General features: G+C 41.7%; 1 protein-coding gene and 1 long non-coding RNA gene across 10 annotated transcripts in view; one reads left to right on the top strand and one right to left on the bottom strand.

Annotated features, from left to right (window-relative positions):
* MSRA (methionine sulfoxide reductase A) overlaps nt 1-1,405 on the bottom strand; it is a 384,931-nt gene extending 383,526 nt beyond the window's left edge. For 6 of the 8 annotated variants that reach the window (XR_011434551.1, XR_002806408.2, XM_023636243.2 and 3 more), the window contains exon 1: nt 629-1,159. Coding sequence is in view for 6 of the 8 variants with exons in the window: in XM_023636243.2 (XP_023492011.1) it covers nt 629-764 (136 nt within the window). In the remaining 2 variants the exon portion in view is untranslated. Of the gene's footprint in view, nt 1-628 lie in introns of all 8 variants that reach the window. The other 2 variants (XM_023636239.2, XM_023636244.2) reach the window with 2 other exon arrangements.
* On the top strand, nt 21-27,992 carry LOC102147884 (uncharacterized). 2 transcript variants are annotated; one of them, XR_011434563.1, is made up of 6 exons: nt 21-118; nt 212-373; nt 7,309-7,472; nt 13,573-13,792; nt 14,971-15,076; nt 27,762-27,992. It is a non-coding gene; the product is annotated as an uncharacterized lncRNA (long non-coding RNA). The 2 variants fall into 2 exon arrangements; XR_002806410.2 differs by lacking the exon at nt 7,309-7,472.

Raw genomic sequence — 27,992 nt, 5'->3', positions numbered from 1 at the left:
CGCAGCTCTAAAACTGACACTTCCACACCACTGAAGCACACAGGCAGCCCCGCAAGCACAGGGCCAGGGGCAGCTCCTGCCAACTGGGAGAAACCGAACAGTCCCGGAGGATGTGGAGGTCTGAGATTAATTCCTGCAACCAAAACACTGGGCTGAGATACAACTTCAAAACTGCAGTTTTCATCGTTCTGTATCTTTCTATCGCTTCCAGTGACAACACAATACTGCACCGTCGCTGCAAGCGTCCGGTGCAAAACAGGAAAAAGGAGGCAGATACCCCAGCACTGCGCGCGCGCGCCTGTGAGAAAGAGCAGGAAGCGGGGCAGCTTGTCCTGCCCCCAACTCTGGAGCCGCCGAGGACCCTGCACTCTGGGTAAGTTACACCAACAGAAAAGATTCCGCGAAATTGTTTTGCGTTGTTTTAGGGCGTGAGAAGCGAAACAAAGAAAAGCGACCCGGCAACACCCGCCCCGGCTAACGCCTCTCCGCGCCTGCGCAGACCGCAGCCTAACGACCAGCCCGCGGCCGGCCCACGGCTTCCTTCCGGACGGGCGGGCCGAGGACGCGCGCGCGCGTGCGCGTGCGCAGCGGCGACTGCCGTGCCCTCTGTGCGTGCCCGCGTCCTTACCCGCTACGAGGATCGCCTCCTTCCGGCCCGGCAAGGCCTCCTGGGGGCTGACGATCTTAGAGGTGGTGTCGCCCATTCTCGGGGCCAGGAAGAGGCTGTGGAAGAGCCTGCGAGCTCTCCTGGTGGCCACGAGCATGTGCGGGCGAGTGGCCGAGGGGCCACCAGGCGGGACGGCGCGGTCGCGAGCGGAGCCGCCGCTGAGGAGGCGGCGGGCGCCCGGCGGCGGGACCGGCGTGCACTGGGCGGGCGGGCTCGGGTCCGCCCCGGCCGCGTGCGCTGCGGACTCTGGCCGCTGCCGCCCCGGAATCGAGGTTACCCAAGGCGAGGGCCGGGCGCGCTGTCACAGGGCGTGTTCCCGCCCGGAACGGGTACCTGGCCCGGGAGCACCGGCGGGTTTTTCTGTCTCGGCCGGGACAGAGATCCCTTGCAGGGAACAAGTGGGCTGATCGCGGCGCAGTAGGTGAAGCGGCAGAGGCCAAAAAGAAAGCCTGGCCTTTGGTTTTAAAGTTGTTCCCGTTTCACCACCTCCTTAGCAGTTGTTGGGCATGCCCAGTAAGATATAAGACCCCTACGTTATGACAACCAGAATGGATGTTTCCGTTGGACCCATTATAATGATATCAAAAAATGAGTATCCGAAATGAAAACTAAGCACAACTTTCAAAAAGCTCAGAATAGGAAAGATAATTGTATATGTATATGTACATATATATACACATACACGGTACATTGATAAGCCCACATTATGGGGGCGGAATAAAAGAGCAGGGCGCTAACACCAAAATTAACAGAGTTTAGGTGATTTTAATGGTGCTCTTGGATCATTCTTGTTTCTGGAATCATGGGAGATAACATTTGTTCCTGTGACAAATTTTTCAACCCAAAAATAAGGTGGGTGGAGCCAGATGGGTGACTTGGGAGTTCCATATGTGAAATTTTGGTTTTGCACAAATGTTCTGCCAAAATGGGCAGATAGTCTCCGATGCGGGAAGGAACTTCAGATTAGCACCCACACAAGTGAGAAGGCTTTGCCCCAGCCTGCCCCCGGGCTTTGGTTACCGCCCTGTGTTAATGCGGTCTGGACTGTAACATAAGCGGAGCCGGAGGATTAAGCCGGTACTTAGATTGAAGTGTTTATTTTGTCATTTAGATTTCCTCCGGGCAGTTTGCCTCAATCTTTACTTTGATTTGTTTTTGCTGTGAGATTATACGAAGTAGGTTCTACAGACCTTTCCTGAAAATGCTCCAAGGTGTCACTTTTCGCCTTGTGAAGACACCGCATTACTAAGCATTTGAAAAAAATAAGACCATTCTTCTGTCAAAGGAAATAGTCTGTGTTTTTTTTTAATCACTGCGTTTTGATACATATTGATTTCCTTTTCCTATGTTTTGTGGTTGTATGAAGTTAAATATGGTAGAAATACTCGGCAACTAAGAACTGAAGGATTTTCATGTCAAAGAGAAGTACTTGTATAATGTGAAGTGAAGAAGCACTGTATATGTAATATGCAGTGTATATAAAAACACGCGGACCTCTGCTTGGACTCCCACTGGAGAAAGACTGGAAAAAATTAAAACAAGGTTTGCAGTTTGGTTGCTCAGGGTAATGGTCTGCTGATTTTCACTTTCTTTAAACTTGTTTCAAAATGTTCGCCATTGTTACAGTCTTAGGTGTTCCAATGGCTATGTTACTTTTATTATTATTAAAAAGTAAACATTTTTAAAGAAAAAATACCTTAATTTATTTCAAAGCTTTTTCTCATAAAATGGATTTCTTATCTCATTTACAAGAATAGCTGTAAGAAAATTTACGTTGAGTTTATTTGTTTGTTTTGGGGGAAGAAAATTAAATATTCCTGCCTTCAATGACGCCATTTTCACCACTACGACTTACTTTTCTTCACTCTCCTGATCCCTTCTGAGCTTCACACTGAGAGTCTTTTTTTTGTCCATATTCCCCTTTGGGCACACATTGCTTTGATTTGTTATTTTTGTGATCATTCTCTGGTTTTCCAACAAGTTCTAACAACGCATGTTCTTTAGGATGCATTCTAAGCATCCTCTTTGATACAACAAAGACCCAAATACAGCAGTTTAAACAAAACAGAAGTTTATTTCTCTCTTATGTAACAATCCATAGATAGATAGTTCAGTACTGAGCAGGACCATGTCTTTTCTTCTGTAATATCTCGTACTGGATTGGCTCAAGTTAAGTGTTCAGTGGTTATGCATTTGGTTTAATTGAGCCAAAACTCTGACTTATATTAGCAAAAGTTTCTTTTCCACTCGTTCAAGAATGATTCTCCCTTGCCCCTTGGAGACAATACTTAATACTCTATTCCAAAACTAGGCCTGGGTTTTAGTTGGCCTACAAATTAGATTGATTTAACAGAGACACAGATACTGTATCTGAAACAGGATAGTTTTGCTTTGCTTTATTCTTTCGTGTACTGGTCCAAAAGTAGGTGGTCCAGCACTGGTAGGGCAGCACCGCGGTCCTTGTTCATGACCTCCACCCCAGAACCTGCCATCACATCTGTATCTTAGCCCAGCAAGAAGGCAGAGAGTAGAAGGGTGCATGCCTCCATACTCCTAGAAATGTGTTTTAGAGGTAGCATGCATCGTTTCTACTCATTCCGTAACCTGATTAAGACATGGCCACATCTAACTGTTGAGAAGGGGAGAGATGAAGTTCTCTAGCGGATCAGCTAATACGGGGCAGTTCTAATAATAAATGAAGAAGGTGAGAATGTACTTCGGTGGACAAGCCTCACAGTCCGCTCCTCTGGCCATCCAGCTATCCATATATACCTGTGTTCTGACACATAGAACATACCCTGTTTCAAAGGGAAAAAAGCCAAAGTTCCAAGCTATTACTCATCCAGCTCAAAGTCCACGATCTGCAGATGATGTGCAGTCCTTTACAAGTCTGAATTTAACTCTTCATGATCCAGTGATCTAGAAAGGTGAGGATCTGTTCCCCTCTCCCACTCCCTCCCCCACACACCTGGTGTGCAGTGGTGAAGTAGGAATATGAAAACCAATTTGGAAAAATAATGAGGAAAAAAAGAGTAGTCGCTGGTCCACAGCCTTACCAAACGTTGCAAAGGGGAAACTTCAAAGACTGCCCAGATGGTGGAGTAAATTTGCGGTTAGACCCCAGTTCTGCTTTCTAGAAGGAACTGCCTTGTTTGTTGCCTCAGAAGGTACTGGCTTTACTCGCTGGGAGGTTTTTATCCATGATCTCCCATGATTCCATCTGAAGAACATAGTGAAGAAAAAGCCCTCCTGGGAGGCTGCACATCTTTTTATGCCTAATAGCCTACTGGTGCAGTTTTGAAGGATTGTGGGTTACTTCAGAGTCAAATGGACACAGACATTTGCAAGCTAAGCTTGTAGCTCCCTTGTCAATTCAGTTTTGAGAAATACTGAATAGATTTCTGGTCTATTTGTTCCTTTTACAATTCCTTATACAAATAACTACAGCTAAATGTGTCAACTCGTCATATTACTAATGCCTAACTACTCTTCGTTTTTATTTACCAGGCTCTATGTTTGTCCCATCTATCCTGTTTCTATTAACTTAATGGCAGTGCCCTTGCAACCAGCAAAAACAGTAGATTTGGTTGAGAAGACAATCCCCTTGAGAAGACAATCCCCTTAAAATGATCTTTACTGCTTGCCTGGCTTTCATCATCTGTCAGACAACACTTGCTAATGACTCTTGAGAAGGACCTTGGGTCACAGTTTTATCTTCTGCTATTGGAAGTATAGTAGCTTTTGGCTTTATCAAAACTAGAAAGCCCTAAATAACCATTCCCAGTCTACTTGTATTGCAGGCTGCAGGCAGAGAACTCCAATCTTAGCAGAACTTTATTGCCTTCTATCTCTGTTAACCAAATGGCTAGCTTTTACCTGAGTTCAACTTTCTCAAAGGACTTTACTAAAGAAGGTGGGAAACAGCCAATACTCTCTGGTTGGTCAGAGAATCATCTTTCCTACCATTTTCCCTGCAGCTGCAGATTCATAGAGCACATGGTCTGCCTTACCAATTGAGTTGACAATGTTATCAAATGTTTTGTGGTAGCATAAAACGAGTCACCAGCTTTCCAACCTGTGTCCTTGTTGTCTGCTGCCTACCAGTTAAACCAATGCCACATAGTTTAGGTTAATGTTATGGAGTGTACAGAAATCTAGTAGAACTAATGTGTTGGTTTAGCAACATTGCAGGATCCAAATCCAAAAAATATTAAATATTTAGGGGTAAATCTGACTAAAGATGCATTAAATCTGTACATCAAAACCCACAAAATATTGCTAAGAGAAATCTTTAAAGATCTAAATAAATACAGAGATATACCATGTTCATGGATCAGAAGACTCAACATGTCAATATTGTTAGAATGCAGTTTCTCCCCAAATTAATATATAGATTCAACAAAATCCCAATGAAAATCCCAGCAAGCTTTTTTCTAGAAATTGGCATGCTGACTCTAAAACTAAGTACAAATGCAAAGGCCCTAAACTAGCCAGAAACTGAGGAGTCCAGCTCCAGGCCAAAATCCTACATGTTGTCTTTCAGGCCCAACCATGAGCAATTACAAAGGCTTTGCCTGGCAGGCCTCATTAGTGACCGCTACTCTCCTCACACTAAGTTTGATGCTCGGGGGTGTGCTTTGGTGCAAGGCAGTGAATTGCGGTCTCCTGGAGGGAGTTTCAGTCATGGGTCAAGTCCCACTTCAGGCCAGCCATGCTTATAATCATATCTGCATTTCTAGACAGGGCATCCCCCTTTGGAGATGGGCCTTCTTGGAAAGTGGACTAAGACAATTTTTCTCCCTCTCTCCAGGGCCCTGTCCATAAGACAGCAGGAGCTTTTGTTCAGTGCTCTTCACCAGTGAGACAATTTCCCCCACTTGTGCTGCTTGTCATCTGATTGACCATTACACCTAATGTTATTCCATGGGGAAAAATGGAACAGAATGAGCTAGAGCTTTGCATTTTGGCCTCTTGCTCATACTATCACAGTAAATGAATAAAGACTTGATTGTTACTTTCAGTTTTGCTTGTCATCCACATTAACCACCCGACACCTGACAGTCTGACAAAAATAAATTTGAAAAACAACAAAGTAGGAAGGCTTACACTACCTGAGTTCAAGACTTATTACAAAGCTACAATAACCAAGAAAGTGTGATATTGGCCACAGTAGAGACAAATAGAATAATGGAGCAAAATAAAGTCCCAAAATAAACCCACACATACATGGTCGATTGATTTTCAACCAAGGTGCAAAGGCTGTGACTTCTAAAACAGTGACTTCTAAAGTAAAATACGGGAGAAAATCTTTGTGGCCTTAGGGTAAGCAAAAATGTTTAGGTATAACACTAAATGCATGATCCATTAAAGAAGAAAACTAATCAGTCAGATTTTATCAAAATTAAGAACTTTTGTTCTTCAAAAGACACTCTTAAGAGAATACAAAGATAGCCCCAGACTGACAGAAAATATTTGTAAATCATATTTCTGATAAAGGGCTTATATCCAGAATATATTACTCCCAAAATTCAGTAATAAGAAACAGCACATTTAAAAAATGGGCAAAATGGGCAAAAACAGACACCAAGGAAGATACATGGATGGCAAATATGCACATAAGAAAAAAACCGCTCAACATCATTAGTAATTAAAATGACTAATGGGATATGCCAATGGGGTATGCAAATGAAGACCGCAATAAGATGCCCCTACACACCCACCAGAATGGCTATAATTCAAAAGACTGACCATACCAAGTCTTGGTGAGGATGTGGAGGAACTGGAACCCTTATACACTGCTGATGGTAATTCAAAATGGTACAACTACTTTGGAAAATAATTTGGCAGTTTCTGAAGTAGTTAAGCACTCATCTGCCATAAGGCCCAACCGTTTCATATGAACATATGTGTCTTTGCAAAGTCTTATACTCACATATTCCTAGGAGTATTATTGGTAATGGCCCAAAACTGGAAACAACCCAAATGACTATCAACAGGTGAATGGGCAAACAAATTGTGGTATATTCTTACAATGGAATATGCTCATCAGTAAAAAGAAATGAACTGTTGATACACTCAACAACACGGATGATTCCACTATGCTAAGTGAAAGGAGCCAAACTAAGAAGAGTATATATTATGTGATTCCATTTATTTAAAATTCTAGAAAATGCAAACTAATCTGTAGTAACAGAAAGCAGATCAGCAGTTGCCTGAGAATGCAGGTCAGGGATGGGAGGGATAGCAAGGTTTACAACGAAACTTTTGAGGACCCTGGATATGTTCATTATCTAGATTGTGGTGATGATTTCCCAAGTGTATCCCTATCTCAAAGATTATCAGGTTATACATACTTTTTAAAAGTATGTTTCTGCTATGTGGGTGGAGTGAATACGTTAATGCTTTTAAGCCCAGATCCACTTACATAACTGACTTCCACTCTTCAGAACACAGACCTGGAGGTCATGAGACACAGGACAGTCAAACTTTGTTAAAGAGTGTTAGAGATCAGGAATGTGGATTGCTATTAAGAGTCGACTGTGTTGGGTGGGAAACTAGAATGAGCAACATGGAGTAGTCTGAGGACTCTGGACATCTAAGGTGGAAACCTCCCTCCACAACTTCACTCTCTCTGTTTACAGAAACTAGAATGCCTGTGTGATTCTCTCTCGTCTTCTGACCTTATTCTTCACCACTCAGTGCAAGACTCATCTTCTCTGTGCAGCTTTCCCTGATTGCACAAGGAAACAGTGGTTATTCATTCCATTGGAGTTCTGCCGTAGAACTCACCATTTACATCACTCAGGTAGGACATAGCATATGCTGCCTTGTGTTGTTAGTTATCTGAAAAGATATGCAAGTTACTGTGGAGGTTTAAAATATGTCCACAAATTCTTTGACACTCCCTTTAAAACGTGGATCCTAATTCTCCTCCCCTTACATTTTGGTTGGACTTAGTGTTTGCTTCTAATGGATAGAATAAGACAGAAGTGATGATGGGTGACCTCTGAGACTAAATCATGAAAGGCAATGCAGCTCCCTTCTTGCTGGCTTTTGGATCACTCCCTCTGGGGGAACCCAGCTGTCACATCATGATGATCCTCAACTGGCCCTATAAAGAGGTACACGTGGTGAGGAATTGAGGTCTCCTGCAACAGCCAAGTGAGTAAGCAATCTTGGAAGCAGATTCTCGAGACCCAGTCAAGCTTTCAGATGACATCTTGTCTGCAATCCCATAAGGACCATGTGCCAGAACCACCCAGTAAGCTACCTCCAAATTCCTCACCCACAGAAACCATGAGATAAAAAATAATAATTTTTTTAAAACCATTTTTTAAATTCATGGTAAGATAAGGTGACAATATTCTTGAAATCCAGGCTTTTCAGAGTTAAAGAAGTTTTCTTGGAACTCCCACAACTAAATTTACATAATAAGAACCAAAATATTAGAGGACTGGCCTTAAAATAAACCCTAGACTAGAAAGGTAAAGAACATGACTTAAGAGATGAGAAAGACCAAACATCCTTATCTCATTGCCCTACCCTAGGATGAACTTGGGGGTGGAATCTTAGAAACATCCGTATGGACTAGGGAAGAATCTGAAGATTTGGGAGCTAGCACTTCACTTCCTGGGGCATTTCCTAGGACAGTGACCCAATGGTACAAAAAGAAATCAATCATGTGCATTGAATCAACATCTTTTTTTTTCCCCCCCCAAGCAATTTTATTGAGATCATAATGATTTATAACATTGTGTGATTTGGGGTGAACATTACTGTTTATCAATTTCGGAATATACTTCATCATGCTCACCTCCAGTAGCCTAATTTTTATCCATCGCTGTACGTATGTGACCCTTTATCCCTTTCGCCCACCCCCCAACCCCCTTTCCCTCTGGTAACCACTAATCTGTTCTCTTTATCCATGTATTTGTTATCTTCCATATTTGAGTGAAATCATGCAGTATTTGTCTTTCTCTGTCTGGCTTATTTTGCTTAATATAATACCCTCAAGGTCCATCCCTGTTGTTGCAAATGGGACAATTTTGTCTTTTTTTATGGCTGAGTACTATTCCATTGTATATATATACATCTTCTTTATCTATTCATCCATAGAAGGGCACTTGAATTGCTTCCACGTCTTGGCTATTGTGAATAATGCTGCAATGAACATTGATTTCAAGTTCTTTGGATAAATACCCAGTAGTGGGATAGCTAGATCATATGGCATTTCTATTTTTAATTTTTTGAGAAATCTCCATACTGTTTTCCATAGAGGCTGCAACAGTTTGCATTCCCATCAGCAGTGTATGAGGGTTCCTTTTTCTCCACATCCTCTCCAACATTTGTTGTTTTTTCTCTTGGTAATTATAGCCATTCTGACAGATGTAAAGTGCTATCTCATTGTAGTTTTGATTTGCATGTCCCTAATAATTAGTGATGTTGAACATCATTTCACATGTCTGTTGGCCACCTGTATATCTTCTTTGGAAAATGTCTGCTCATATCCTCTGCTCATTTTTTGATTGGGTTATTTGTTTTTTTGTTGTTGAATTATATGAGTTCTTTATATATTTTGGAGGTCAACCCCTTGTCTGATAAATGATTTGCAAATATTTTCTCCCAGTTGGTGAGTTGTCTTTTTGCTTTGTTCATGGTTTCCTTTGCTTTGTAGAAGCCTTTTAGTCCAATAGATCAACATGTTTTTTGAAGTGACTTAGAGTAGACTAGATTAGACAATATAAGAGTGCATCCACAAGGAGTAAGGATAAATATAATTTGGGAGTGTCTTTGTTTCTTTTACATACATATGTGTGTACTGTCTGTGTGTATGTGTGTACTGTTATCTAGACATAAATATATTTCTTAGTGTAGCTTATGGTAAAAGAAAGTTTGAAAGCCATGGTCAGAGAGACTATAAACCTTTCAGAAGACTTAAATTTGTCGGGGCAGGCAATGTGATGTGGGCACAGAGGAGGAATAATGGCTGAGGGCAGGGCCATGGCTAGTGGACCTGAGGGCAGGCTCACAGGATCCTGCACAATCATGTTGAGTGTGGAGAGAACAGGCGAGCACTCCCAGGTCTCCCAAGGGGTTTGGGGGTATGGAAGGACTGACAGAACCAATGACCCCAATAAAGCCTGGAGTTGGGGCACGGAGACCCAAGTACTGAGACCTCGTGACTGGATGCAACAACAAAATCCTCGGTCATCAGTAGTGGAGCCAGCATGATGCTCAAGCATGGAGCAGGCGCAGCTATGTCTCCGCAGTGCAGGAGCTCGGTGGCCAGGAGTCCAAGCCTCACCAATGCAGTTACACTGAGGATAGAGACCAAGGCTGAGAGACACCTCAGTGGGAGGCCACAAGACCAGAGGACGTGTAAGCTCTCCTTGTACCCAGATGCCATCTTGAAAAGGAGAAAGGAGTGGGGGAAGCCATGGGGAAAATCCAAAAGACTGAGCAGTGACCCAAATAGGCTATTTAAAACTGAAAGCTACCCAAAAGCCACTTTTATTTGTCAAGATCAAGTGTTTTCCTCCATCATTAGGAATGATGAGAGCAAGATGAGATCAGTTACAGAAAATAGGGCAATTAACATTTTTCATACATCTGAGTCATGTTGTTTAAATTTTAGCCTCATTACATGTGATCTATCAAAGGATACAGAAGGAGTGTTTACCCAGGCCAGGAGTCAGGAGGCTACCCACTTACTAAGATAGCATGTAAACAAACGAAACATTGTATGGTACCAGTCTACAACAAAATGGCAAAATTAGAGGAAAAAAAAGATAATGCAATAAGTTTTTTATAATGCTAAATATATTCAATTTGAAAAACTATTCTTTATTTTAAAATAAGGTACTGCTGACTTTTTCTGGTGTCAAAATGTCCTTCCTTCCCATATTGTGGTGATGAGAGATAGCGGTTGTTGCTCTAAGACCCTTATTTGGCAAAATCTAAGATGGACAGCCTGTGCTGGCTCTCAAAATATTTGGCCCAATTCTTCTGGCCCTTGAAATGCAAGTATGTGATAGCCCTTGGCGTAGAATAGGCCTTCCATCCATGGAAGTTCCCTTCCAGCCTCCTCCAGCCATTACCCCCCCAGTTCATAGAAATCAGCCCTTAACAAGTAGCTTTTGCTCTTTTTCCCAGAGGCTCCATCCGTCTTCTTCCCACTCAACTTTCCTAACCACAAATCGTAGCAAGCCATCTCTCCCCAGGTCAAATAGAAAGGGTGGAAGACATGACCGAAGGGATGAGAGAGAAGGCCGTGTCCTATCCCTTCCTCCCACCCTTGGATGAACTAGGGGTGGGATCTTAGAAACATCCACATGGACTGGCGAAGAATCTGAGGACCTGGGGACCAGTGCTCAGCAAAGAGGAGGACAAGAAGTGTCTCTCCAGAAGAATTTATAAAATTGTGTCACCACTCCATTTCTAAGCTCCATCATTATATTAAATTGTATACATCTCTGATAAAATGAGCCAAATAACATACTGAAACCTTCCTGTAAACTTAGGAACTTCAGTGCCAATTTATTTTGTCAATTAATTTTCTGTCATAAAACCATCTATGTGCCAGGGTTACTAAAAAAAACTCTAAGGAAGGAAAACCTACTCCCTGTAAAGTCAGATAATACATAAAAACATTTTCAATTAGTAAGCATTGAGAAACCAATTGTTATATAAGGTAGAGGTATGACATTTATCTAAATTATTGAGAACATACCTGCTTGTCCATTACAAATGTTAAATGATTTTTTGATTCATTGCTTTAAAGGTGCTTTTTGTATTGCCCCTACATGCAGATTCTGCTGAAACCCTCATTTGCTTAGTAAATACTGTAGAACTCACGCCACACGCAAGGCACCAACCAGATGGCACACACCAAACAGTGAGGCCTTTCCAGGACTCCAAGGGCACACAGCATGGTGGAGAGTCATCCTACACCCAGCCAGCTGCAGCACCACACAAGGCAGGCCACAGGGTGCTCTGTAGCACAGCCCTGGACAAAAGGCTGTGGGGGTTTCGAGAAGGAAGACCATATCCTTAACCTCTGGGGTTGCAGATCATAGATATGGAGGGCCATGCACCAGGACTGAAAGAGAGAGCCGTCACAGGTGTGGAAGATGAACTCAAGGACAAATTGTGTAAAAGGTGAGGCTTTGTCCCCTCCAAGAGGCATTCCAGCCCTTATGTCTATTCTTTATAAAACCGTCCATAACTGCGGGATGCCCTGGCAGACTCCACCTTAGATAAGGCTTTTATTGGCCTGTTCATAAAAATCCACTTAACCAGGTAGAGACACCCTTATAAATAAATAAATAGAAAGCTTAATATGGCACTACATTCTCATGCTTAAAACTATGTGGCCTTATTTATGGTCTATCTGTAGAATGTAAAAAGCTGTCTTAAGCATTTTAATTAATTGCATGGGTTATTTTACTGAGTTTTAATAGAAAAATAGAAAGAACAATAATAGCAATAGTTACTAATTGTTGAGCACCCATTAACCTCCAGTCACATGTTATGAGCTTTATATGCATTATTTCTGACCTTGACTCTGACCTGTTTTCACAGTTGCATACGTGAGGAAACACATGCTCAGAGAGGTGCCCAAGCAAACAGAGCTACTAAGAAGAACCTGGATTCAAACCTGAGTTTTCCTCACCCCCAAGTTCAAGATCATTTCTTTACCAAAAATTGAGTTGGCTAGATCTTACTTTGATAAATTCTTCTGCTCTTAATCAATTACTTAGAAGTTTAGATCTAAGTGGGAAACAGAATGGAGTGATTTGGGGGAAAAGGTAAAACTTTCCTTCAGGGTTCTTCCTAAAGATTACCAGTTATCTACTGATATCCATTCTGCCTTTCATTCAATGATAGAAACTCCACTCCCACCCTAGGTTGTAATTGGTCCCATGTTATCAGGTCAAGATGACTAATTGGGGCCATGTGAGTAGGTGACAGTCAGTACGATTGGTGTAGAAGTAATGTGTACACTTCCTGGGTCATGACCCTAGAAGAAAGAGGCATGCTCTCCTGGCCCTTCTTTCTCGCTGGCTGACACTTGAGTTGAAAAGCCAGAGTGGAGTAACCACTGCAGACCATGAGAGGGGAGCCACACTTTGAGAGTAGCAGAGTGACCAGATAGAGTGACCCTAGGTCCCCAACATCATCGAGCTGCCATTTCACCCCTACACTCCTTATTCATAGACCAATACATTAGTGAGAAATGAACTTCCATTTATTTAAGCCCCTATGGCTTTGAGTAGCTCAGTGGGTCTCGAACTTCAGCATACATCAGAATCACCTGGAGGCTTGTTAAAACACAGATTGCTGGGCCCCATCTCAGAGCGCCTGATATAGGAATTTGGGGGAGGCCTGAGACTTAGGATTTCTAACAAAATTCCCAGGTGATGCTAATGCTGCTGGTCCAGGCACGAAACTTCGAGAACCACTGTTCTAATGGATACCCACACCCACTATCCTAGCCTTTCATAAACATGCCTCTAGTGCCCCTGGGGCCTAACAATACTCTCAACTGTCCTCACCCATTCCAGGCCACACACTGAATCTAAAACCAAAACTTGGCTCAGTGTTAATTTATCCACAGCTATCCTTGCTGAATCTAAAGAGATTTGGAACACAACCAGAAATCACACAAAGAGCTGGAAAGTACAGTATATATATAATGTATATATAATGGCATCTGATAGAATCTGTTGGACCTTCAAAACCTGGGTTCCGAAATCTGGATAATTCAAAATTTCTCTTTGTCTTAATCCATTATTTTCAGGAATTACAACTGGAACTTTGAAAACATGTATTTTTTAAAATCCACGTGTTATTTGCTGTATGTCCAATTAAATTAAGCTCTGATTTTCAGTAGTTCATCTTCCTAGACCAAGCACATCTTGAACGAGACCAAAAGCTGTAGAGGGTGAAGCACATGAAGAAAGAGCTCAATGGTTGAAAGTGGAAAAATGGAAACCCCCTCAGGGGAATCTTAAAATTTTGAGTGGTGGCGGTGCTCAGCAGACAACACAGGCAGCAACACGCTCAATGCTTGGAAACCAGAGAGCGTCAAGGATGCTGTAAGAGAATATGCAGGGAAACTTTCAGGTGTGTGACTCACTTCCCCAAGCCACGCTGGCCTTTGGAAGCATCCAATAAGAGATAGCTCAGAGCTTTTTCCCTGGCAGGGTCCCAGGTGACTTGTGAGCTTGCCTCAGCTGTCACTAGTGTCCTCCCACTGCCACCACAGATGCCACTCTCCTGCTGCCACCATCAGAGCATCTGACACTGCCAACCCCATGCTGCTGCCACTCCCTAGGTTCAGGGGTCACCTCATTTTAATTAGATCCCCCTATAGGTAGTCTGATGCACTTCCTATCTGTTCCCCCCTGGCCTTTAAGGAACTCAGGATCAGTATCCTCGAGTCGGGCCAGAGAATGATTCAGGAATAGGGTTCCGTATTGCACAGACCTCCAGCTATAGAAAGTAGCAACTACTTCATAAATGTTCATTTTCCACTCTCTTGTCTACTACTAACAATTCACCAGTACCCCAAACCAGTACCCTTCCAGCACTTCCCTACTGCTTAGTGAGTACCCTGCCCACCCTGTAAGGCAGGGCAGCCTTTGGCAATCCTTCCTCAATCTTCCTCGACCCCCAGGCTCAATTAGTTCTCCCAAGGAATGATCTCGTATGACCACCAACCTTTCCTTAGGGTCCCTATAAGAAATAGAATTGGGGGTAATAATAGTAGCCCCTGGCTCATGGGTTTTTCAGTTTTGTTTTTATTTTTTCTTGGCAATGATTTAAAAAGTGAATACAGGACAGGTTCCTGAAATCGTGTCTGACATATAGGAAGTCCTCAGTAAATATTAGCTATGAATATTATATACATTTATTTCTGTGACCATTTGAAATCTCTTACTAGATAGTAAGCTCAAGGAAGTCAAGATGTGTCCATTTTTCGCTTTTTATTGTGTCCCAAGTGCCTACTCAGTGTTGAGGACTTAGTAAGCACTCAGCCAGTATTGGTTGAATGAATGCATGAATCATTCATAGCATCTCCTGTGCCAACTGCAGAAGTCCCTCGTGCCCACTTCTCCTCAATGTCTAGTGGGTCTTGATGCAAAGAGGACTTATGTCTTGTTTTGTTATCTAAGTGTTCTCCGGTTAGTACATAAATTAAACTCCTTCATATGCACACAGATGCACGCACACACATCACAGAAGCCCCCAAAAGATGCAGGTAGAATGGTTTTTGTTTGTTTGTTTGTTTGTCTTAACAGCTTTACTGAGGAATAATTGATATACAAAAAGCTGCACGTACTTAAAGGATCAATTTGATGAGGTTGGACGTATGCAGACACCTGTGAAAGCATCACCACAATCAAGGTAATAGACATATCCATCACCTCCAAGAATTTCTTCTGTCCCTTTGCTTTGTTTTATTTTGTTTTGTTTTTGGGTGGTAAGAACACTTAACGTGAGATCTACCCTCTTAATAAATTTCTAAATGCACAGTACAGTATTGTTAACTGTAGCCACTGTGTTGTACAGCACATCCTTAGGGCTTATTCATCTTGCATAACTGAAAGTTTGTACTCATTGAGCAACAGCTCCTCGTTTCCCTCCTTTCCCCGGAAAACATCATTCTATTCTCTGCTCCAAGAGTGTGACTATTGTAGATAGCTCAAATAAGTGGAATTGCACAGTACTTGTCTTTCCGTGACTGATTTATTTCACTTAGCATAACATCCTCCAAGTTCATCCACGTTGTAGCAAATGCCAGAACTTCCCTCCTTTTGAAGGTTGAATAATACTCCATTGTATGTATATATCACATTTTCTTTATCCATTTAGGATGGCTGCAATGAACATAGCAGTGCAGATATTTCTTTAGAATGTTTTTTCAAAGACTTTATTTTTTTAGAGCTGTTTTAGGTTTATAAAAAAATTAAGAGAAATATACAGATATTTCCCGTATACCTCTTGTTCCTACACATGCATAGCCTCCCCCATTATCAACATCACTCACCAGAATGGTATATTTTTTGCCAATGATGAATCAATATTAACACATCATAATCACCCAAAGTATGTAGTTTACCTTGGGGTTCACTCTTGGTGTTGTGCATTTTAAGGATTTGGACAAATGTATAATGACATATATCTATTATAATATTATCATACAGAGTATTTTCACTGCCGTAAAAATCCTCTGTGCTCTGCCTATTTGTCTCTCCCCCATCCCAGAATGTTTTTTAAGAATACTATAATTTATCAACATTATCTTTTTCTTCTCTAAGTGCTAGCTAAGGTTATATGAACATTAAACAAGGTATTCTAAGTGAAAACACTCAATATAGTGCCAAATGCCTAACAGCTTTTATTGTTGTTATTATTATCTTTTATAAGACATGACAAGCCCGGAGCCCTGGACTGCCATTGGAGGGACTAAATAAACATTTGTTGATTAAATGAATAAATGGCAGAGTGAATGAGCACAAAAAAGGATTCTAACAATCCTGTAATTCCAGTTTAGGATTAACCAGTTCTGTGGCCTTTGACAGTTCTTTAATGTCCCAGTTTTTCTCCTCTGTGAGGCTGAAGGGAGAGAAGGGTAAAGTCACAACTTCTCTGAATTCATTGAATCACCAACTCTTTAAGCTGAAAGGGCACTTGGCAGACATGTCAGGTGGTAGGTGGTTCACCCAGTTCACCCCGAGTCGAAAGGTGGCCTTGCCGAGCTGTCCAGGTTTGACAAACTAGACTGTCTGGGTTTTAGTCCAGGAAACAACACCTCCTGTAAGTGCGTGTCCAGTGAATGAAACAGTGCATGGTGGCGGGGACCTAATTTAAAGCTGATTTACGTAGGTTTTTTTAAATTAATTATCAGATAACTTACTCATTTAACTATTAGTTAGCAACAATAATTCAGTTAACTACTCATATAAAGAGAATTCAGTCAGTTAATCATATCTTTCTTGGGGACACTTTTGCTCCAGGATACAATACATCTTTTCTTCTTCAACATGTTATTTTAACGAAATACAGTTATTTTAGAGTTTCATTATTTTTAAATGTATATGTGTGTGTGAGAGAGAGAATTTTTAAAAGCCTGGATGAATATACAAGATGTTAATAATCTCTGGATGGCAAAAATATAGGCAATTTCCATTTTCTACTGCATTCCTTCTTTTATATTCCTTCTTTTATGTGTATTTTTTTAATTCAGAAAAAATAGTAACACTTTTGTAATTCATTTATTGAATAGTCTGAACTTAGAGGATATAAACACGGTTAACTAACTTTCTTTAGTTTCTCATTATAAAACTAATACAGTTCCTTGGAACATTTTGAAGTGTAAAGGAGAAAACAAACTGCCTCATAATGTACTAGGCGACATCTTCCTTCCCTCCTTGTCTGGAGGGTTCCTGAGCTTTCTGCTCATTTCCAGTTATTAAAACTCAGTTGGGTCAGTCCTTACTAGGAGACTTCACTCATATCTACTTGAATACTCACTGACTCCCTTCCCCACTCAGCCCAGTGTGAATCCAGCTTCCCTCCCGAAAGACAAGAAGAGGGGAAGGATCCACTTTTCGTTCTACCTTCTCCCTTTTCTGGGATCAAGCTCTTTTAGGTTTGGGGAATGAGAAGAATGATGGAAGAAATGGGACATGCCTTTCCCCAAAGGGACCGCCAGTGTGATTCTCTGAAGGTTTCTCTACTAGCTTCTCAGGTTCACACCCACAGGCATAGAAGCCCCCCGGGTGGCAGTATCACTTGCAGATGCTCTGATCGAGTGCTCAAGTGAGCCTCTTCATGGCGTGGCACCTTGACAGGGCAGCTCCACGGCCAGAAATGCTCTCCAGCTCCTGGCCCAGAGGTTTAGTCTGTGGTATCTGGCTGGTAGGACTCCCTGGCCCCTAGGAAACCCTCCAGGGCATTGTAGAGGCAAGTTCAATCAAGCTAAGTTGCCTTCCAAGCTGTCGTTTTGTCCCAGAGGAGCTTGTCCATGCTCTCCTTGCCAAACAGTGGGACCACTTTTCTCTCAACCCTGCCTCATCTCTCCATTCTCCTTTTCCCTGCTAGGAAAAGTCCAGAACAGATCTACAAGGACAGGACGTTAGCAGCATTTCCCCAGGGGAAAAGTGCCGATAGTCCCTTTGGCTTTGGAAGGAGGGATAGTGGAGTCCTCCCCGTGGGGAGGACCGTTTTAGACTCTGATGCGTCTCCTTTGCCCCTTCCATCAACCTTTTGCTTATAGACACTGGAGAGGTTGGGTCATTCAATAAACTCTGGGAGAGCAGTTTGAGCCCAACTGTGTGAAGATCTCTTTCAACCGTGGGGTACTTGGTGGTTCTCTGTCCTAAGCTTTGGGTCTTCTTTGTCAACTCTAGCAAAACAGGTGAGATTTCCCTCAACATGCAGTTATATGTATGTCATATTTAGATTCACAGGAAAAAGAATGAAAGAAAATTACCCAAAATGCCGACAGCAGTTTTCTCTCCGTAATGGGACTGGGAGTGATTTTTATATTTTATTTCTTCCTTTACACTGTTCTATTTTAAAAATTTTCTAAGTGTACATGTATCACTTTTGTAATCAGAAAGTAAACAGTTTATTTAACAAAAAATGATTAGTGCAAAGATGAACTGTAGATTGGTAAAAAGAAAAAATAAGTAAACTATCTTAACCAGTTCAACTTTTTTCTGTTAATCTCAAATACCAGGTTACTTAGTTAAGCTAGAGTTTTATCTCCTTTGGTTTATTCATACTCTGAATAGGAAGACAAATGTCTACTTTATCCAATTCAGAAAACTTTCTGCACCTTCAGAAGAAATTAATGCTTTTAAAAGTTAATTGTCAGGGCCAGCCCCATGGCTGCCTGGGTTCAGCCTACACCACTCATCAGCAGCCATGCTGTGGCCATGACCCACACACAAAATAGAGGAAGATTGGTACAGATGTTAGCTCAAGGCAAATCTTCCTCAGCAAAAAAAAAAAGTTAATTGTCCAATTTTAGGGTATGTTTGAAGGGGGAGTATTTATTGGCTTTCTTTAATTAAATTCTCATTAGCAAAATAAATATTTTTAAATTGTTAGACCCTCAGAAATCTTTGCTGAATTCTTTTGTAACTACTTCAACTTTTGTTCAGAAGTTTAAAAATGATCTGATATTGAATATTTCTGAAGGACCTTTTAAAGATATATATTAAAAAGTAGGCATTGCAGATGGACATAATTTTTTAATAGTCTAGAAAGGTTAACAAATTTGACTATCTCAATGTTAGTATAAACAGAAATTAAGATCTCTAATTCACAACTCTATCTTTGAGCTACGCTTCCTTCCCAGTACCTACCCTATAGTATATTTCTCAAATAAGTGAATGGAATTTTCTTTAACTGGGTTTATATTTCATTCTCTACATTCCAAAATTATACATAAACATGTGCTTGTTCCAAAAACTTCACACAGTACAGAGCATCTAGAATATAAAATAAAAGAGCCACTTGAACATCTTCTACTATTGGTACATATCCTCCCAGATCACTTTATATATAGGTTTATTTTTAAATTACCTCATTAAAATGTTTTAATCTAATCTAACAATTTCAACTCTGGTTTTCGTATACAAATAGCATATAAAATACATTTTCACTTATAAATACTGTAGTCACTTAGATTTTTGCTTTATTTTGTTTTGTCTTTTACCTATTCTGCCTGCAGGTAATATGCAAAAATTTTCTAGGTCACAATTATTTTGCCACCAGCATTTCTCCTTGAAACGGCAATGAGCACTCGTGCACACAAAGAGGAAGGACACCCATCTTTACTTCTAATCTACTGGATATTTTTCCATGTTTAGTAAGCTGTGCTTTATGTGGCATATGCTTCAGTAAGCCTCTCATAAGGTTTAATTGGGACTTAGGCATTCAATAAATATTTGTGTAATTGAATTGAATTTCAGTAATTATTCTGTAATTCTTAAAGCATGTAGACACTGGAAGGACGGTACACAGTTTAATGTTTTTCACTATAAGATTGCAAAACCTCCACAAATCCACTCCTGACATCAGGTGATACTCATCAGTGGGTTTTGTTGGTTATTTGGGGTTCACTACAGAAAGCCTTTTGATCTCCCTCCAATCATGCTTTTTTTGGTCCCAGATTTCTAAGCTCAAATCTCGATTGGAAATAAATTCATTTCCTTAAGCCATCTGGTGGCTTTCACCTGTAACTACAGCATCAGCTAATGGCCAAACAGAACTATCCCGCATGCCTCAACACACGCAAGGACTGTCATTGCCTTCCTGTATCTCTTATGAGATGTGTTACGATGAAGTGATGCCTAAGCAATGTGTAGGTGTTGGAAATCCAAGAGAAACCTTCATGATTCTATCCTCAGTGCCACTTTAATATCAAGAGCAACATAGCAAGGCTACGTGTGATGGAGTAAGAGAAACTCTATTATTTTATTATTGTAATTACATAAGACAAGCTTTATCTTGCACCCACTGTGTACCAGGCAGTGTACCTAGGAGAGAAAAGCCAATGTGAGAGGCCCGCGTTCTCAGGGAACACAGGTAAAGCGGTATGTGAACAAATACAAAGGGTAAGTGTTAGGATAGACGTGCTGAGGTGGAGAAGGAGAAAACCCTGACTGGGGGCTCCTTTATCCCACACTGAACACCAGGAAATGTTCGCTACTCCCTCTCGGAATATGCAAAATACCAGAAAATAAAATCAAAATTCTTTTTTCTAATCAGCTCAAAATAATGATTAACAAAATAATGGATTTGTAAGTGTATTGTGTAAGCTTGTATCCTACCTCCTGCAAAAGCAGAGGCGATATATATCTTTGTGTAATGCATAACCCCCAAGGCCATGTTACTCCAAGTTGGATCACAACGGGGGACGCAGGGACCCCAAGGTCAGTAGTGAAGCTCCCAGGTCCCATCTAACTTAGCCAAACACCTCCTCCACCCTCAGTTTTTGGAGGAGGCAAGACAGCGAAAAGGAGTCAAAGCCTGCTGTCCAGGCTGCATATGTACCCCTCCTAGTTCTGTCTCATTATCCCTGAACAACAAAGTGTCAGTGGGGCACATCTGCCTTGGAAGGTCAGAGAAGGTTCCTGAGAGGCCGTGAAGTTTGAGCTGAATGTGGAAGAGTGGATAGGAGTTCACCAGACAGACACAGGAGCAAGGCTATTCCACTTCACGGGGACATGTGCAGTGGTGCAAAGTATAAAAGAGCAAGGCCTATTTGGGGACCCGTAGGTAATTCAGTATGGCCAGAAAGGACGTTGTGAACTGGGAGTGGTAAAAGCTGCAGCTAGGAGAGTAAGCAAGTGCCCGCTCCTGAGGGTGGCACATGGCGTGCTCAGATGGGCCTTTCGCCCTGCTGATAATGGGGCCACCGAAGGATTTTAAATAGAGCAGTGATGTAATTGTTTGCATCTTAGGGAGACCATCCTGGAAGCGAGATTAATATCAGGTTGAAAAGATACACAACAAGAACTAGCAGGCCAGGTAGAAGGCTATTAGTACATTACAAGCAAGACATTATGAAGGTTTCCAGATCAAGTTAGTGGCAATAAAGATGGAGAAGTAGAGATGGATTTGAGAAGTATTTAGCAGGTAGAATAACAGGTCTTTGTGACTTGGTTACAAGAGATTAGATATATAGAGGAGTTTAGAATGATTCCCAGATTTCTAGCTTATAAACCAGTGGTCCAAAAGGAGCAGGATGTACAGGTTTGAAATATGATGGAATGTCAGGGCTGGAGACATAAATTTGGAACTGATCAGCATTGATGCTATGGGAAAGGAAGAGATTATTCTTGACCAAGATATTGCAATACCCACACTCAGAAGAGATGTGTTGAATAAATGTCAAATGAATGAATATGCATTCTTATATACACCTGAGAATATACAGATAACCTGGCAGGCTGTGTAGGAAGAAGCCAGCCTCGCATTTTCTGCAGACCAGTGCCTGGAAATGAGGTTGGGGTTGAGGGAGTGGGAGACCCAGAGGGAAGTAGAACATGAAGATGATGATGTTATGGATAGTTCTAAAAATAAGTGTTTCCACCAACGTGTGACTAGCTACCTTAATATCCTATAAATGAAGTCATAGTGCTGAGTCATTCTTGCCCAGGGCAAGGTGTCACTCCTTATCTGCAGCCTTGATTGGTGCGCTGAACCCTAGACCCAACCAGCACTATGCCATGGAAAGCAAGGAGAGATGAGGGAGCCGCCAGTATGGAGCTATGAAAAATGTACCTCTGCCTTTTCCCAGCTATCTCAGACTGGGTGGGAATTCCAATCAAGGTCACTCTGGGGAAATATCCACATTATTCACATACTGGAACTTTAAATTAAAAAGTTACCTAATTCTTTATGGGGGGGATTATTTCCCCTTCCATCAATAAGTCAATTTTTTCTCCTCTCATCTTCGATTCTATTATATTTTAGAAGAAATTCATTCCAGTTAATATGAAAATGAGATGCCAGAAATTATGATGGATGCTTATGGACACAGTTGTAGTGATTCACTAAGTCTGTCTGTTAATCTAGATATCAATAATAACACTTGTTTTTCTATCATTTAAATGCTCTCAGTATCCATCTGCTCTTGGAACCAAGTGGAACATCCTAGCATTATAAGGAATGCACTAATGGAAAGATACTGAGCCCCGTTATTAATATTAAAAGCTCTGTGTCACTTTCAGGCAGCCAGTAGAGACCATCCTAACGGAAGGCATGATGTTCACACAAAGATAATATTGGAATAAATTTGACCCTGTGGAAAACATCCAGCCCAACCAGAACAGGCTATAGTTCAGTTTCCCTTATTGAAATGTTCAAAAGTAAAAAATATACACCCATTTCATCACATTTCTGCTCAAACATTTATTATTGTCTTTACCAAACCCTGTGTGGTCATATAAACAAAAAATAGAGTTTTCTCAGTGAGACCAAGCACTTTCTATGAAATGTTTTGACATCTACTGACATAAATATTCCTTTGTGAGTGTTCTTTTTTCAAAATTATTTTGGTTCTTCCTTCTATTCATTCTTGTTGATAGATTTTGAATGAGTTTGTCAATTGCCCCCAAAATCCTTTGGGGTTCTAATTGGAATCTTTTTAAACTTGTTGTAAACTGCAGGAAGAGACAGCTTTAGTCTTCCTATCCTTGAAAGTGATGTCTCTCCATTTCTTCTTCTTCTTTTTTGTTTTTTTTGCCTCAGTGAATTTTAGCATTTCTTTTATATAGGTCTACCTATTTCTTAAGTTTGTTCATTATTACTTTACAACAGCTTGCTGCACTTAAAATATGCCCAAAAGTGCAAGCCAGAGTGTTATATTTACCAGTACACATAAGGATCTGAAGTTTTTCTTTTATGGTATTTTAAGAAATTGAGGAAAATGTAGTAGTCATCTTTTGTTATGAAGAAAATGGCTCATATTATAAATTATATTTTAGTTACTTTATGGAAATACCTACAAAATCACAGTGTGACCACAGCAAATGTAGTTTTTTGAAGAGCACAGCCTGTCAGATCAAACTAATTTCTTCTAGAACAGGGTAGCTGACTTTTAGATAAGAATAAAGAATTACATGTGATGTATGTGGATTTCGGGAAGTCTTTATTCTAATGAACATGATTCTGTCACAAAGAACACAGTACACATAGTCTGGTGCTGGCTACATTGTTGGAGGAGAAGTTGTTCTTGAAAAGGGGCTATCTTTTTAACTCTGTTTATTTATTAAGTTAGAAGACAGCTAGCCTTGTGGCAAACACATGCTATTCTTATAGGACAACTCTAATAGCTTTTTCAGAGTTACTGTTGGTCACAGATAAAAATCAGTTTAATTCTCCTGGTCTGTTTGCTTGGAAAACATTCCTATGCCTAAATTCCCAATGTACAACTGTAGATGTTAGACAGCATGACAATGTCAGCGTGAGAACAAAGAAAGGACCATGACTGTATAAATTTATGATTCTGTGAATTCTGTTATTCCTATCCCCAACAGTTATCCAGCTTCTTATTAACTTATGGAAGCCAAAGTCCAAAGGAGAGAGGTAGGGCAAAGGTTGTTCATAGATAAGACTCTCACAACGTACTAATCGTTCCTCTAATTTTAAAGGTTTGAAGAGATAATTATGGTAGAAAGCAAAAGAAACTGATGAAGATGCAGAGCAACTGGGATTCTCATACATTGCTGGTGGGGTTGCAAAATGATACAACTGCTCAAGACAGTGTGGGGGATGAGAATTGGCAACCCCAAAATGTGTCTGCTTGGCTTAATTATTTTTAAGGACAAAAGACTCTGACTCTTCGAAAGAAACTTTGACCTTCCCCCTAACTGCCTAAAAAGAATTTAAGATAGAAGGGCCTATCACTATAACTATCCAGGAAGGAGCTATCACTAAAGATAATTCTAGGTATGATAGACAGAAAAGCATCTAGCAAGGGTCATTTTATCAAAAGATCTCTTTTGGGTCCCACTGTCTATAGATAGCCCAGCAAACACTGGTTTATCAAACATTTGCTTTTCCATCTCCATGTAAACTACCTTCCTCCCCTTTGAAGTCCCAAACCACTACCCCCAACATCCTCCTTTGTCTTTAGCTGAAGATGATATTAAAGGTGGTGGCTTCAGCCATTCTGGGGAGTTACTCAACTTTCCTGGGTTTCTCCATGTATGCATGTTGTTAAGTTTTTTTTATTTTCTCCTGTTATTCTGTCTCATGTCAATTTAGTTCTTAGCCCAGCCAGAAGGACCTCGAGGGTAGAGGACTAGTTCTTCCTCCCCTACAACAGCAAAGCAGAACGTTAAACCAAGTGGAGGGCCCTTCTGAGTGCCATTGCACATGTTGCACACCCATGAAGTCAGCCCTGGGTGTGCCCAACAGAAATGAAAACATGTGCCCATACAAAGACTTGTACATGAATGCATATATCTGCATTACTCGTAGTGGTCCCCAATCTGGAAGCAACCCAAATATCTATCAACTGATAGATGGATTAAATACATTGTGATGTAGCCATGAAATAGGCTACTTAGCAATAAAAAGGAAGAAAATATTAAATCAGACAACATGCATGGGTCTCAAAAACTTCCTACTAAATAAAATAAGTGAGACACAAAGAGCAAACATGGTATGATCCTAATACTATGACATTCTAGAAAAGGTAAATTATTGTGACAGAAAGCAGATCATGGTTGCTTTGGGCCAGGGAATTGGGGAGGGGCTTGATCACAAAGGGGCAGGAGGAAACGTTTTTGGATGATGAAAATGCGCTATTTCTTGGGGGAATGTTGTGATGTATAAATTATACTTCAATGAACCTAGGGAAAAAGACTGAATAGCAACAGAAAGCTGAGTACATATAGAAAGAGAGTTAAGTATAAGTCGCATTAATCCAAAACACTTAAAAATATACATGAGTATCATTATGTTGTATGGGCATTTTGGTGTAACTGGATTGATACTAACATAAGTGGCAAAGAGTAGGATTATTTTTCCAGTCAGCGTACTTTTTTTGTTTGTTTGTTTTTTGAGGAAGATTAGCCCTGAGCTAACTGCTGCCAATCCTCCTCTTTTTGCTGAGGAAGACTGGCCCTGAGCTAACATCCATGTCCATCTTCCTCTACTTTATGTGTGGGACGCCTACCACAGCATGGCGTGCCAAGCAGTGCCATATCCACAGCCGGGATCTGAACCAGCAAACCATGAGAAGCTGAAGCGGAACGTGCGCACTTAATCGCTGCGCCACCAGGCCAGCCCCCAGCGTACGTTTTTATAATTGTCATCTCCTTACTTTATTGAAACTACAGGCAGCATCAATATTGAGAAGCTTTTCTCTTATGAGCTACAGGATTCGGCTCCTGCACAGTGTGGTCTCAGAATTGAGGCTCTTTCTGCGCCTCCCTTGACCTCCCTCTTACCTGAGATGTCCTTAAGCAGCAGAGTCAACTGCTCTCTGCTTCCTTTCTGTGCTGTCCTGAGTGGCGCAGGGCTTGAGAGAGCAGAAACTTGGGACCAGGAGGTTGTATGGGTGCCTCCCCAGAAATCGAGAACGCTCTTACCCAGCTTCAGTAGCATGGGAGGGAAAGAGCGCTTCCAGAAAGGCTCTGTCTGCATTCCCAGAATCAGAGAGTTTAGAGATGGTGAAAAAGGGTGAGGACTGCCCCCTGGGCTCTCCCAGTCTGAGCTCAAAGAGTAGGGTCTTAGGAACGAGAGGCTTCAGAGAGAGAGGGCTGCCCAGCCATCCCAAGTCCAAGCAAGATGGATGCCGGGTCCTAGAGCTATAGCTCTTGCTCCCCCACCAGCAGGTGTCTGGGCTCCAGACCACTGAAGGGGCAACAACTCACAGCTGGATGATCCAAGTGTGATTTTAGAAAAAAATGGCAAATCTGCTGAATTAAAATAAAGGACATACCTGCCTGCTTGTGGATGTTTTAAATTTCTTTAAGAGGAGGGACAGAGAGTCAGAGGGTTTTACTTTCAAATATCTATAATAGGCAATAAATTAACCTAAATTCCTTCACCCTAACAAGTAATCAATAGTTGGTCAACAATTCTAAATGATTCTTCTTAGTCCCAACTGGAGGAGGAGATTAGAGAGAAGGGCAATGAGGTGCCAAAGAGGGGAGGAGGCAGAGAGAGTAAGAATTGGAAGACAAACTTGATAAAACAGAATAATTTTTCAAAAGGCGGGCACAACGCTCTCCATTAGACAAAAAGACCATGTGGTGTAATACTTTTCCTGCGCATGCTGAGGCCAAGCTCAATCCTAGGAACAGAGTTCACGAAAGATCTTGGAACATGAGAAAAGGCAAGTAGCCCCAACCATCTCGTTTCACCAATGCAAGACACAGGCCCAAGAAGGAAGCAGCATCATTGAGCGAGGTAGGATCCCAAGCCTTTCCATCTCTACATCCATGTTCTTTTCACCACACAGCAGGATGGATCCCAAGAGTACAGGCTTAGGGAACTGTCCCCCTCTAAAAGAGAGGAAAATCCTTACCTCCAGCTGCCTATATTCTCATCCCTGGCTTCCCAGGTTTGAACCAGAGTAGTGCATTTGGAGGCATCATTGGAAACTGTTCAGTGACTGTTGCGAATGTGAGGGGCTGGAGGAGGCCATGCTAACCTCAAAGTAGGCTGCTTCTCTTCCGAAAAGCACACAATCCTCTCCATGCTCCCTCTTCCTCCACATACCAAGCTCTGTGCCTCTCCAGGCCCAGCCAAAGCATCTGCCCTTTGAAAAGGAGAAATGAGAAAAACATTAGTTGAGTACCTCCTACATGCCAAGAAGGTTTTTACATATGTTTTGTTCATTTGCTCCTCATGCCAGCCCTGTAATTTAGGCATTATTAACTCCATATACCAGCCAGTCTCCCAATTCCTTCATCCAAATCTGTTCTTTCCCTCCCTCCTCTAAAGCTCCTCTGTACTTTGTCTGGCCTTTTCTATTCTGCCTTATCTTACAGTTATTTGTTGTCATAGCTTTGGTTCCCCAGAGGCAGACCCCTAGATGTACAATTGGTACATTTGGTACAATTGGTTTATTAAGGAAGGGAATGGAGGATGGAAGAGGAAAGGAGAAGAAGCCACACAAGGTGTAATTTCAGGCAAAGTCCCAGCCTCAGTCTCATCCCCAGGGAGCTTTGGAGTCTCAATTATACCTCAGTTTGTTCCTCTTGGGTCGAGGGGCTGAGGGCTGCACTGGGGGATATGTACTCCCAGACAGGGAGCCCAACAAATGTAGGAAGAGCACCTGCAGGCACACAGAAGCTGGAGAAGGGACACAGAGAAGGACGGGGGAGGGAGGGCTCTGGAGGAGCGCTGACATGCCCTCACATTTGGGCATTCGCCTATCTCCTTGTTATGGGCTGAATTGTGTTCCCAAAAAAGATATGTTGATGTCCTCACCTCCAGCACCTCAGAATGTGACGTTCTTTGGAAACAGGGTCATTGCAGATAAAGTTAGTTAAGATGAGGTCACAGTGGAGTAGGACGGGCCTTTGATCCAGTATGCCTGTTGTCCTCATAGGAAGACCGTGTGAAGACCCAGGGGGAGAACGCCATTGATGATGGAAGCAGATTGGAGTCATGCAGCTGCTAGCCGAGGAACACCGAGGATTGCAGCCACCACTAGAAGCTAAGAAGGGGCAAGAAGGATCCTAGCCAAAGTCTCAGAGGGAACATGGCCCTACTGTCACCTTGATTTTGGACTTCTAGCCTCCAGAGCTGTGAGAGAATAAATTTCTGTTCTTTTAAGCCA

The sequence above is a fragment of the Equus caballus genome, chromosome 2 (genome assembly GCF_041296265.1).
Source record: "Equus caballus isolate H_3958 breed thoroughbred chromosome 2, TB-T2T, whole genome shotgun sequence".
Classification (NCBI taxonomy): Eukaryota; Metazoa; Chordata; class Mammalia; order Perissodactyla; family Equidae; genus Equus; species Equus caballus.
Note: the sequence above shows the minus strand (reverse complement) of the source record. Positions and strands in the feature narration are given on the sequence as shown.